The 10,699-nt window shown below is 55.5% G+C and overlaps 2 protein-coding genes across 4 annotated transcripts; one reads left to right on the top strand and one right to left on the bottom strand.

Annotated features, from left to right (window-relative positions):
- The first annotated feature begins 1,272 nt into the window (after window positions 1-1,272).
- Window positions 1,273-2,500, top strand: Gpha2 (glycoprotein hormone subunit alpha 2). Its single transcript, XM_015478222.2, has 4 exons — window positions 1,273-1,313; window positions 1,650-1,752; window positions 1,924-2,108; window positions 2,199-2,500. The coding sequence occupies exons 2-4, from the start codon at window positions 1,656-1,658 to the stop codon at window positions 2,298-2,300; spliced, it is 384 nt and encodes a 127-aa protein (XP_015333708.1). The 5' UTR covers window positions 1,273-1,313; window positions 1,650-1,655; the 3' UTR covers window positions 2,301-2,500.
- On the bottom strand, window positions 1,305-10,699 carry Ppp2r5b (protein phosphatase 2 regulatory subunit B'beta). Of its 3 annotated transcripts, none has more exons than XM_048789114.1 (14): window positions 10,609-10,699; window positions 9,741-10,181; window positions 8,865-9,061; window positions 8,262-8,363; window positions 8,015-8,107; window positions 7,759-7,889; window positions 6,594-6,653; window positions 6,385-6,493; window positions 5,802-5,855; window positions 5,680-5,730; window positions 5,447-5,566; window positions 3,988-4,115; window positions 3,647-3,748; window positions 1,305-1,542 (listed from the first exon to the last, which is right to left on the bottom strand). In XM_048789114.1, the coding sequence occupies exons 2-14, from the start codon at window positions 9,937-9,939 to the stop codon at window positions 1,539-1,541; spliced, it is 1,350 nt and encodes a 449-aa protein (XP_048645071.1). In that variant the 5' UTR covers window positions 9,940-10,181; window positions 10,609-10,699; the 3' UTR covers window positions 1,305-1,538. The 3 variants fall into 3 exon arrangements, with proteins under 3 accessions (XP_048645071.1, XP_015333703.1, XP_015333706.1); XM_015478217.1 differs by lacking the exon at window positions 1,305-1,542 and adding an exon at window positions 2,497-3,281; XM_015478220.2 differs by lacking the exon at window positions 1,305-1,542 and adding an exon at window positions 2,497-3,281 and having other exon boundaries at window positions 9,741-10,176.

Raw genomic sequence — 10,699 nt, 5'->3', positions numbered from 1 at the left:
CCTCCATGTCCCCTTGCTTGGCTACCCCTAACATTGGTGGGGAGAAAAGAAGAGGTAGGTTGCTGTGGGAGGGAGGGCCCAGAACTCGAGCAGAGGTGGCACTGGATAGAGTGGGGACTTGAGGGTCAGCAACACTGATAACACCAGCTCCTTTCAGATTGTATTTGCAGCCCTTGCCTTACTGTCCCAAACATGGCCTCCTTGACAGAGCTACAAAGGGTACAGCTCCAAAATCTGGAGATCTGAATACCCATCATGACCTGGACTAGCAGACAGTGTGGCCTTGGGGACATTCTCACTTGGAAAATGAGAGGGGGAGATTTGATGAGTTCTTAGGGGCCATCTAGCTTTGGCAGTCTGTGTGACCTGCCTGCTCTTTCTGAGTAGGTCACTGAGGCAATGGCCCTGACTGGGGCTTCCCAGAACCACCACAGCCTTCCTTTTGGTCTCTTTCCTGCCCCAATCTCTGGCTCCTGCTAACTAGGGTATTTTCCCCCCAACTTGCCACATTCTTGCCCTAAGTTTATTTTAGCACTATTGGATAGTACAGCAGAAAACTTGGGTTCTAAATCAGCCTGGACATTAACATTAGCTGTGTGACTTTTAGTAAATAACTTCCCTTTTCTGAGCCTTAGAAACCTTGTCTGTAAAACCAGAGCTGGACTCAAATAATCAGATTTCCTGGGATTAACTGGCTTAGGCTCTTTGGGGAGTCCCATTGCTGTTATTCTAGGGTCTAGAGAGCCCTCTACCCCAAGCTCTGCTCTGTAGCTGGCCACAGGGTGGAAGACATCGCTGACACTGGAAGGGAGGCTTTGAAGGGGACTCAGTAGACCCAGCCCCCATGGCTCTGCCTGCCACCAAGCCCAGCTCCAGAGCCCCCCACTGGCGTTTCACTTGTCCATAAGAATCTCCTGCAATCTCTTTCCTTTGTAGTCATAAAAGAAATGGGCAAGGCTTGTTTTAGGAGTTTTTTAGGCTGGGGTAGTGTCCTGACCAAGTTCACACAGCAGAGAGGACACAAGTGACCACAGCTCAACTGAGTCTTGAGCCCTCTCCCCGGGTGCACATGCTGCACCCTCCCCCAGCTCCTGGGCTCTTCTCCACACCTTACTTCCCCCAGTCCTGGACCTCAGAGCAAGGATCTCCCAGGTGGACTGCTCCAAGGGCTCAGCCCAGGAGGCGCCTGAAAGCTGATCTCCAAGAGGGCGTGGCTCTGAAACAGGCAAATAAAAGCCTAGAGAATTGGCACCAGACTCTAGAGCAGCAGGAGGCGCCCAGAGCCTACAAGCAGCAGTTCCTGCCCTGCACTGGTGAGCTTGCCGAGGCAGGAGGAGCTCCAGAAGGCGGGAGATGCAGGCAAGGGCCCTGCAGGCCAAGATGGGGCAGGTGGAGGGAGGAAGATGTTTGCAGTCCAGATGGTGAGGATGATTCCAGCGCAGAATCACTGCAGAAGGCTGGAGGATGGACACACAAGTCCCATCCAGAGTGACCCACGCAGGGAGGCAGAGAGAAAAGACAGCCCCCTCAGGCATGTCTCACCTGTCAGAAAGACCAGCCAGCTCACTTACCTGCAGGCAGGAGCTATTTAAAGAACTCTCTCTCCCACCTGCACACCCCCTTAGAGACTTCCACCCACTGTGCTTCAGGTGCCCATGGCGTCCCCCCAAGCCCTGCTCATCTGCCTGCTGGTCCTGGCAGTCACTGAAGGCTGGGATCAGGAGGCAGCCATCCCAGGTTGCCACTTGCACCGTGAGTAACTCTGGGACCAGAGAGCTAGGAGTGGAAGTTCTGGGTGGGAGCAGAGCTGACAGACTGGACGTGGGCAGGCAGCACCCTATAGAGGGACGCCCGGGGAGGCATAGATAGAGTGCTGGGGCTCGCCTTCCCAGAGGCACAGTCCACTGCTCCGTTTCCTCTCAGCCTTCAACGTGACAGTGCGCAGTGACCGCCAAGGCACCTGCCAGGGCTCCCATGTGGCACAGGCCTGTGTGGGCCACTGTGAATCCAGTGCCTTCCCTTCCCGGTACTCTGTGCTGGCAGCCAGTGGCTATCGACACAACATCACCTCCGTCTCCCAGTGCTGCACCATCAGCAGCCTGAAGAAGGTGAGGGGTGCTGGGGAGGTGGAGACAGAGGAGGTGGGGTTGAAGGTGGCCCGGAGGGTCCAGAACGTGGCTGGCTCCCCTCCACCACAGGTAAAGGTACAGCTGCAGTGTGTGGGGGACCGGAGGCGGGAGCTCGAGATCTTCACAGCCAGGGCCTGCCAGTGTGACATGTGTCGCCTCTCTCGCTTCTAGTCATTGGAAGGAGTTCCCATCCTGCTAGTGACTTGCTATCGAATTTTTTAAAATGAGGAGCTGCTCCAGCTCTGACCCTCCTGAGTTTGTGATGTCACCTCCCGAGAAGAGGGGTGTTTTTGCCTCTGCCTCGTCCCTGCCTGTCCCCCTTAACCAGTCCTCGTCATGCCCCACCCCTAAATAAAGCAAGCAGTTGTTCAGTTTCTCTCTTTATTACGTCTACCCCCAGCCAGGGGAAGGAGGATAGACCATGGTTACTGTGACCCCCTTACCCCAGGACACTGTGAATCTCTTTTTGCCTGTGCCCTCGCCCCTCCCCCTGCCCAATAAATAAAAAGGGGACAAGGAAGTACAGGGCAAAGGACAGGAGGGAAGGAGGATGCCCCAGGGCCAGGACAGTGCCTGTGTTGAGGGTGCGCAGGGCAGAATAAATAGATCATGGACCCCATGGTGGAGACGAGGAAGGACCTCATGCCGGCCCAGGGCAAGGGCAGGCGAGGCGCCCAGTGCCCTTGTCCTAGGCTGGGGGCAGAGCTGTATCCCCTGCAGCCTGAAGCCCTGCATTGCTGAGCAGGGGAATGTCCCTGATGGCAGCTTCCCAGCCAAGCTTGCCCTGGTCAAGTCTTGCCAAGAGGGCCTGAGAGTTCTGCTGCCAAGACCACCATCTTGTCCTCTTGTCCCCCAGTGAAAGCTGCCCACACAGGGCTGGGCAGGGAGTCCTCAGAGCCCACTCTGGCAAGGCCAGGGGTAGGTGTGTGCCTCTCTGGGCCCCTGGGCAGGAAAAGGGATGGAGGGACTGACAGCTCTGGTCTGGGTTTAGCTTCTCCCCTTCTGGGAGCTCTCTAGCTCTGACCCCCACTGGCAGCCACCTGGGGTGTAAGCCGTTGGAGAGGGGCCTCCCTGGCCCCCTGTAGCCGGCGTAGCCGCAGCTCCTCCAAGCCTTGCCATAGCTCCTGCCGCTCCCGGGCCTTCTGCTGCTCCCTGGGGAGAGAGGATAAGGCAGCTCCCCCTACTAAGGCCCCCACACTCCATCCTCCACCCTGCCCTGCAAAACGGGGTGGGGGGGCACAGAATCATATTCTGTCCTTTAACTCTAGAGAAACCCTCTGCTTAGGAAAGAGCTGAGGAGAGAACACGCCCAGCCTGTGGTCTAGGAGCTGCAGGGCGTCAGAGCAGGAAGAACAGTGGACGGCGCAGTGGGCAGCAGTGCAGGGACACGAGGGAGGGACTTGGAACTTCTGACCACACTGGGTTGGGGGTCTTCTGCCGACCTCAGGGTGTAACCCGAGGGTCAGATTCCTTCCTGCTTTTCTCCCCCTCCCCCATGCCCAGCGCCCAGCACTCACTGCTGCTTCTCCAGCTTATAGGAGGCCGTGAGCTCATCAAATAGCTTCCCGTTCATCTCCATGAAGGTCTTGAGCACATTGTAGATCAGAGACACGATGGTTCTTGGTGTGGTCAAGGACGGGGGTTGAGATGATTACAACACCAATTTGACCCACTTCCCTGCCTGGTGTTCTGCCTATCCTGTTCCCCACCCAGCACCCTGCTTCTCTGCCCATGCACCCCCCCACCCTTGGCCATCCTCCGCCACTGTCTCTGATCTTCTCCAGCTAGGAGCAGCCCCAGAGGCCGGGTTGGCTGTGTTCCCAGTGTTTAAGGGTGAAGTCAAAGCCTGGGCACTCACTGATTCCAGTGCTCCTTGGAGACTTGGTAGAGGGTCCCAAACACAGCAGGCAGCACAGTGTGGCAGTTGTCCTCAATGAGGCTCAGGATATACTCATTGTTCCAGAAATACAGAGCCCGCTCTGCAACCTGACGCAGGCAAAGTGGTACAGAGAATGCCTGGTAGTGGCTTCTGCATGGCAAGGACGGGCATCCATCCCTCCCTAAAGCCCAGGCCCCTTGACCTCCACAATCCCCAACCCCAAGGGCTCATTTGATCCACTGGGGGAAACAATGTGGTGAAGAGAGAAAAACACACAGCACCACGTTTGGGATCAACACCCAGGCAAATCCTCACTGACAGACTCCAGGCCACCCACAGGACCCTGGGAGGAATCCAGTCTCCACCTCAGTTGTCTGATCTATAAAATGGAGCTCATGATACCTACCTCCACTGGACTATTGTAAGAACGAAATGAAATACCAGACTGTTTAGTGAAGGTAAGCTACTGGAGTCACTGTAGGAAGAAGTGACGTCCATAGGGTTAGGGTTCATAAAAATGAGAGAAGACTGGAGACGTAAGTCAGTGGCCAGAGCACCTGCCTAGCTTGTGCTAGGCCCTGGGTTTCATCCTAGCACCATGGGGAAAAATTAAAAAGACTGGAAGAGATTCTATATACATGCAGAAGAGCAAGAGTTACAATAGCTGGGATAATGAGGGAAACCTGGCTGGGTTCTTAAGTGGGACTAATGAAATATAAGGGGATGAAGCCTGTAATCCCAGTGACTTGGGAGGCTGATATAGGAGGACTGCAAGTTCAAGACTAGCCTTAGCAACTTAGTAAGATCCTGTCTCAAGGGGCTGGGGATGTGGCTCAAGTGGTAGCACGCTCGTCTGGCATGCGTGCGGCCCGGGTTCGATCCTCAGCACCACATACCAACAAAGATGTTGTGTCTGCCAGTAACTAAAAAAATAAATAAATAAATAAATATGTTTTTAAAAAAAAAAAAAAAAAGATCCTGTCTCAAAACAAAAATTCAAAAAGGAGGAGGATGTAGCTCAGTGGTACAGTACTCTTGGTTTCAATCTCGAATCAGAAACAAACACAACCAACAAAAATACTAAGGCCACTAAGATAAGTGATAATACTCCATCCTGTTCTGGCTCAGTTTATCATGTTACAGTCATGATCTCTCTGATCCTCATTGCTTCCCAGTGAAGAAACTGTTGTTGGCCCATTTTACAGATGAGGAAACCTAAATCATATTCACAGTGGGAGGTGATATGCCCAAGGCTCTGCAGCCAGGAGAAGGAGATCTGAGGTTTGACCCTACATCTTCTGACCCTAACCCAGCATCTCCCTATTATCAGACCCAAGACTGGAGGAGAAACTGAGGGGAGAGGGAACTATGTCAGGTAAATGGCCCAACCTTCTCAGACTACAGCACTGCCTCCACCCCACCTGTCCCTGCCCCATACCTGGAAATGGGGGCTGGATACACAGCGAGCCACCTGCTTGAAGAGGGGCTCCTGGATCTTCACGAACTGGGAGGGCTCGATGACATCAAGAATCTCTTCCATCTCCCCCAGAAACATCACCTGAGGGGACAGAGTGGCAATAGCTCACATCTCCCCAGACACACACACACCTACCTGCCTCTGCGAGATGGCCCCCAACCTCCCTTTGGTGGGCATCAAAGCCCTCTTCATACCTCTTTCTGGGTGCAGGTTTTGGGCCAGTATTTGAGCAGCCCCCGGATCACCTGTAGGGGTTGAGGCAGAAGAAAGTCAGACCTGCAGAGTGAGGGGCCCACCTTCCCCCAGAGGAACTCACGTGCTCTGTCAAGGTGGCGTCCTTCTCCAGGAACTGCACCACACAGTATGCCAGCTGCCGGGCGTGGGGGGAGAGGGAGGAAGCCAGAGGTCATCTGGGGCCAGGTACCACCACCGGGCGCCCATCAGATGCTCACCCACCCACTGCCTCTCACTCTGCTGGCCCAGCACTGCCAGCCTGCCTGGGCGGTACCTGCCAGGGAGCTGGGAATGCACGATGACCTCACAGGGGAAACGCTCGGCAAACCAACCCTTATAAATTTTGCAAAAGATTCCATAATAGAGCTGTGCATCGCAATCTTTGGGCTTATGGAGGGAGGAGAGTTTCGCTGAGCTTAGAGCAGGTAGAGGGAAGGCCTGGGGGGATGTCTGAGGTCGGCCTTAAAGGGCCAGTGGCAACTCCCTGAAGTGGATGTCTGAGGTCGGCCTTAAAGGGCCAGTGGCAACTCCCTGAAGTGGAAAGAATTAGTGAAGACAACCAAGGTGAGATAGGATCCCACCGGTGCCAGGCCACTTCCTGGTCCTGTGGGCAGCCCTGACTCTGTCAGAAGTTCTGTTGAGGCAGGGCCAAGCCTGGGCCTCACCTGGGCGTGAAAGACAGACAGTGACTTGACGGAGTGCAGGGGGATCAGGACGCGAACAAGGAACTGCTTGTGCTCAGTCTTCAGGGGCAGCGCAAAGCCATTGATGATGCTAAGGAGGGGCCGGAAGAGAGGAGCAGGGTTCAAGTGACCAGGTCCCCAGTCCCTCCTCCCAGAACCCTGAGCTCTAGCTGAGGTCCCAGGACAATCACCTTCCTAAGATCTCTAGCAGCTCGGCCACACCATTGAAGTGCTCCAGTTCATAGATGAATCTGTGGGAGGAGAAGAATGTGGAAGGGCTCGGAGCATGGGTGAGCCCATCACCCATCCTACCTACCCACCCACCCACATTCACACCTGTCCAACTCTCGGACTCAGAGGCCATTCTCCCTTCCCAGGGCCCCAGACCCGGCCCCCTGAGATCCACACGTACCTCAGCCCAGCCACCTCTGCCAACCTCATCTCTCTGCTACAAGGTGCTCCTGTTTGCCTCCCCCCTGGCCCTGGCACTCTTTACCTGATCCCCACACATCCAGCAGGCACCCAGCCTACGACCTTCACTCTTCATACGGGTCAACCAAAGAAATGACAAACACTTAGAGCATCTACTCTGGACCTAGTAATTCACAAAATTCTCCTGAGAGGTAGGGCGTATGAGAGCCATTACACAGATAAAGACATTGAGATTCAGCGACTAAATGACACTTGCCCCAGAGTTAATAAGTGGGAAGTCTAATGGACTCCAAGCTCCTGCAGGACCTGGATCATGTCTTACCTCCTTTGTTGCTAATAACAATAAGAGCTAATGCTTCAGAGTCCCTGCCTTGGGTCAGGAACTATTCTGAATGTTTGAAGACATCCCTTCATCTCTCCTTGGGCCCCAAGTTAGTTTAAGCAGTATCCCCATTTCAAAGTTAAGGAAATTAGGAGAGCTTAAGTGATTTGCCCAAGTTCCCCCAAATACTGGAACCAAATTCAAACGCAGACCATCTAACACTAGAGCCTTGAGCTCAACTACACGGTCATGTGGGTCTCTAACACCCACTGGATGTTGGTGTTCAATACATATTTGCAGAAAGAATCTCTCCAGGTCCTAAGGATCAATATGGTAAGGATCAAAAGATCTAGCTCTTAGGCTCCCCTGGTCTCAAAAAACTGCTCTCTTGGCCTCTTTTTTCCCATCTATGAAATGCAAATAAACATTCATCCTCTGCTGACGTCTCAGCCTTTTATAATCACTATTGGGTCATGGGGAAAGAACCTGATAAACCAGAATCCCACACAGACCCCACAGCCTAGGAGGGCCTCAGTCTTCTCCCCAACTGGTCCGTCTCCCTCCTTCCCAGGGCTTTTCTCAGGCAGGCAGCAGCTACTCACCGGAGAAAGATATGGTTGCACTGTTTGCGGATGTAGGCCCGGAGACCCAGGAACTTGCCGTAGACGCGGTGCAAGATGGTCTTGAGGTACTCACGCTCCCGGGGGTCCTCACTATCAAAGAGCTCCAGGAGCTGAGGAACACAGGGTGTGGGATCAGGTGAGAGGTCAACACCAGGCGGCTTCCATCCTGTTGCATGGCCCTCAGAGAGCCTGCCCCTGCCCCATGGTACCACCCAGCCAGGGCTCCCCACATTACCATCAGGACAAATTTTTGATCCACATATCTCTTGGCCACGGAGGGCTGAAAGTCTGGACTCTCCAAGAAACGCAGGAAAAACTCATATACCAGCTAAGGGAAGGGACAAACAGAAAGATCAATCCAGCCACAGCCTCACCCACTCAGCCCACCCTGTGACCTTCATCCAACAGTTTAGGGGCTAAGCAGACCCTCCCTGACTAAGCTCTTCTGAGGTGTGGACCCCTGCCTGCCCCACCCTTCACACCTGCAGATGTGGCCAGGAAGGCTCAAGGTTGGGCTCATCCTCTTCAGGGTCAAATTCAGGATTCTCACTGGGTGGCAAGGTCCGGAAGATATTCACTGAGATCTGGGGAGCAGAGTCAGGGATGATTCCCTGAAGGCAGAAGCTGGGGAGGTCCCTCATCCAACGTCCTAATGGGTCAGAATTGGCACCTGCCCCAGCAAGGTGCCCAATTCACTCCTCGGGCAGGGGCAACAGTGAGGGAGACATGGTTGCCAGCAGTAAGCCCACGGGCATTCTGGGCAAGAAAAAGGAGATTTCCGGCTTGGTCATTGAAAGAGACTTCATAGGAGGGACACCACCAGAGCTGGGCCACAGAAGTTAAGTGACACGGGGGACAGTCGCTCCAGGCCTCGCTTGCATAAACAAAGGTATGGAGGTAGGATGTGCAAGGAGGCCCCGAGTGGGTTCTGGGCAGCAGTGGGGTTCAGGGGAGACAGAGGACATGGGCTCTGAGGCCAAGCTGTAGGGTGTAGGGTTTACTCTTAGCACAGGGTCTTACAGGTGGGTCAGTAGGGGTTCATGTATCCCCCCAGCAGTCCCTCAGAGGCTGGGCCCGGTGCTCACCATGCGGATGATGTCTGGGTAGACAGGCTCGATGAGGACGCCCCGGGTGCTCCCCACACATTCCACCAGCTCATTGAGTGCTGCCCGCTTCACCTCCTTCCCCTTTAGGTCAGCCACACAGTCCAAGAAGTCAAACATCACCCCACACTGGGCCAGCTTCCGGCTCAGCAGCTCATGCAGTTCAGAGGCTGGCACATCTAAGGAGGGACAGACAGGGGGGCTGAGCTTGGACCCAGCTGCCAGGGCTCCTAATCCCTAGGGCCAGCTTCTGATGTCCCCAGACCCCATGCTCTAATGCTATCTCCTACTCCCTGCAGAGAATAAGCATCTCCTGTCCCATCCTCCACTCCTGGGGGTCAGGGGTCTTCCTCATTTTCTCTTAATCCAGGTTCAGAGACTCCGTAATGTTAAGCAAGACCACAAAGCCTGGTTATATGGGCTTTCCAAAAATAGCCTCTGCCTCCCTCTCCTAGGTGGCACCCTGTTCAATGAGCCAGAAGTGGAGAGGGGCTCAAGGGTGAACGTGGGGACTACATGATGATCACCAGGAACCACTCCAAGCACCTGCCCCAGGACACAGACAGCTGGCTGGGCTGATAGTGGCCTCCTGGAACCCAGGCTGTGTGCCCCACCCTTGGCCCTGGCCTGCCCCCCAGAGTGGCACCACCTCCGGATGCCACACCTCCAGGGATGACAGGCCAGTCAGGCCATGCGTCAGCAGAGGGCTGAAGGGCTGGGGGTCGGTTCCAATGGTGGAATCCCAAACCCAGCAGGACCATCCAAACTCCCTCTGATGGCTGCTTCTCCTCCCACTGCCCCCATCCTTGCTGGTCCCCTCATGGGCTCAGGTACCCTGACAGTCAGCAGCTGGCTCACCTTTGAGCAGAGGCAGTGGAGTGAGCTCTTGCTGGTTGCTCTGATAGCGGAACTGAGAGGAGCTGTGGGAGCGACGGGGCCGGGCCCTACGCAGGGAACGGCGGGAGAAGCCATCCACCTTGTCAGGTGGTGGCACAGGCGACAGCCCAGGAGATGAGGGGCTGGTAGGGGTGCTCGCAGGGGGCAGCTTCGTCTCCATGGCAGGCAGGCAGCAGCTCAAGCTTTCAGAGCCCCTGGGCCCAGAGGATGCTGGGTGAGGCTGAGTGGACTAACTTGGGCCCATTCTGTTGGGGGGGGGGCACAACCACAGTCTTGGGCCCCCCCCCAGGGCCTTAGGCAACTGCCCAGTCCTGGGGGGCAGGCAGGGTGGAAAGGAGATGGCTCAGGCCTCAGGTCCTTCCTGGGAGTCCAGAAGAGTCCAGTCAGGGTTCCCACTCTGCTCTTGTGAGAAGGAAGTCAAGGCAAGAAGGTCAGCAAGAGATGGCCTGGGCTGCTGCAGCTGGGTGCCCAGTCTTCTTTTCCCTCCAACCCCTGGCATACCCCCAAATAGGGGTGCATCCCCTTCCCACCATGGACAGGTCCCTCCCTTCTCCCTGACTGAAAGGCTCCAGGGCTCTAAAATAACCCTTCCAAAACAGGGCCTATTCCCCAAGCCAGCCCCTTACTCAGATTGGGGGGGGGGGCATTCCTCCTCCCTAATCCCTTAGAGAAATGGGAGATCCTGCTCCACTAGTGCGGGCCACCGTGGGCTCACCCAAGAATGGGGACCCCGTCCCCATGCCAACCCTTTCTAGACCCCAACACCCTCCCCAAAACTCAGCTCCTCCTTCCTGGCCCTGCAAAAACCTCATAGAGCAGGGACACTCACTTCTCAGAAGCCCAGACTTTGGTCGCGGACCTCCCGGGGCTGCCCGCGGAGGAGCGGGGCGGAGATTCACGGCTCCTTCGCAGCAGTTCCG

The sequence above is a fragment of the Marmota marmota genome, unplaced genomic scaffold, assembly GCF_001458135.2.
Source record: "Marmota marmota marmota unplaced genomic scaffold, marMar, whole genome shotgun sequence".
NCBI lineage: Eukaryota > Metazoa > Chordata > Mammalia > Rodentia > Sciuridae > Marmota > Marmota marmota.
The sequence above is the reverse complement of the archived record's forward strand: the minus strand, read 5'-3'. Positions and strand labels throughout refer to the sequence as shown.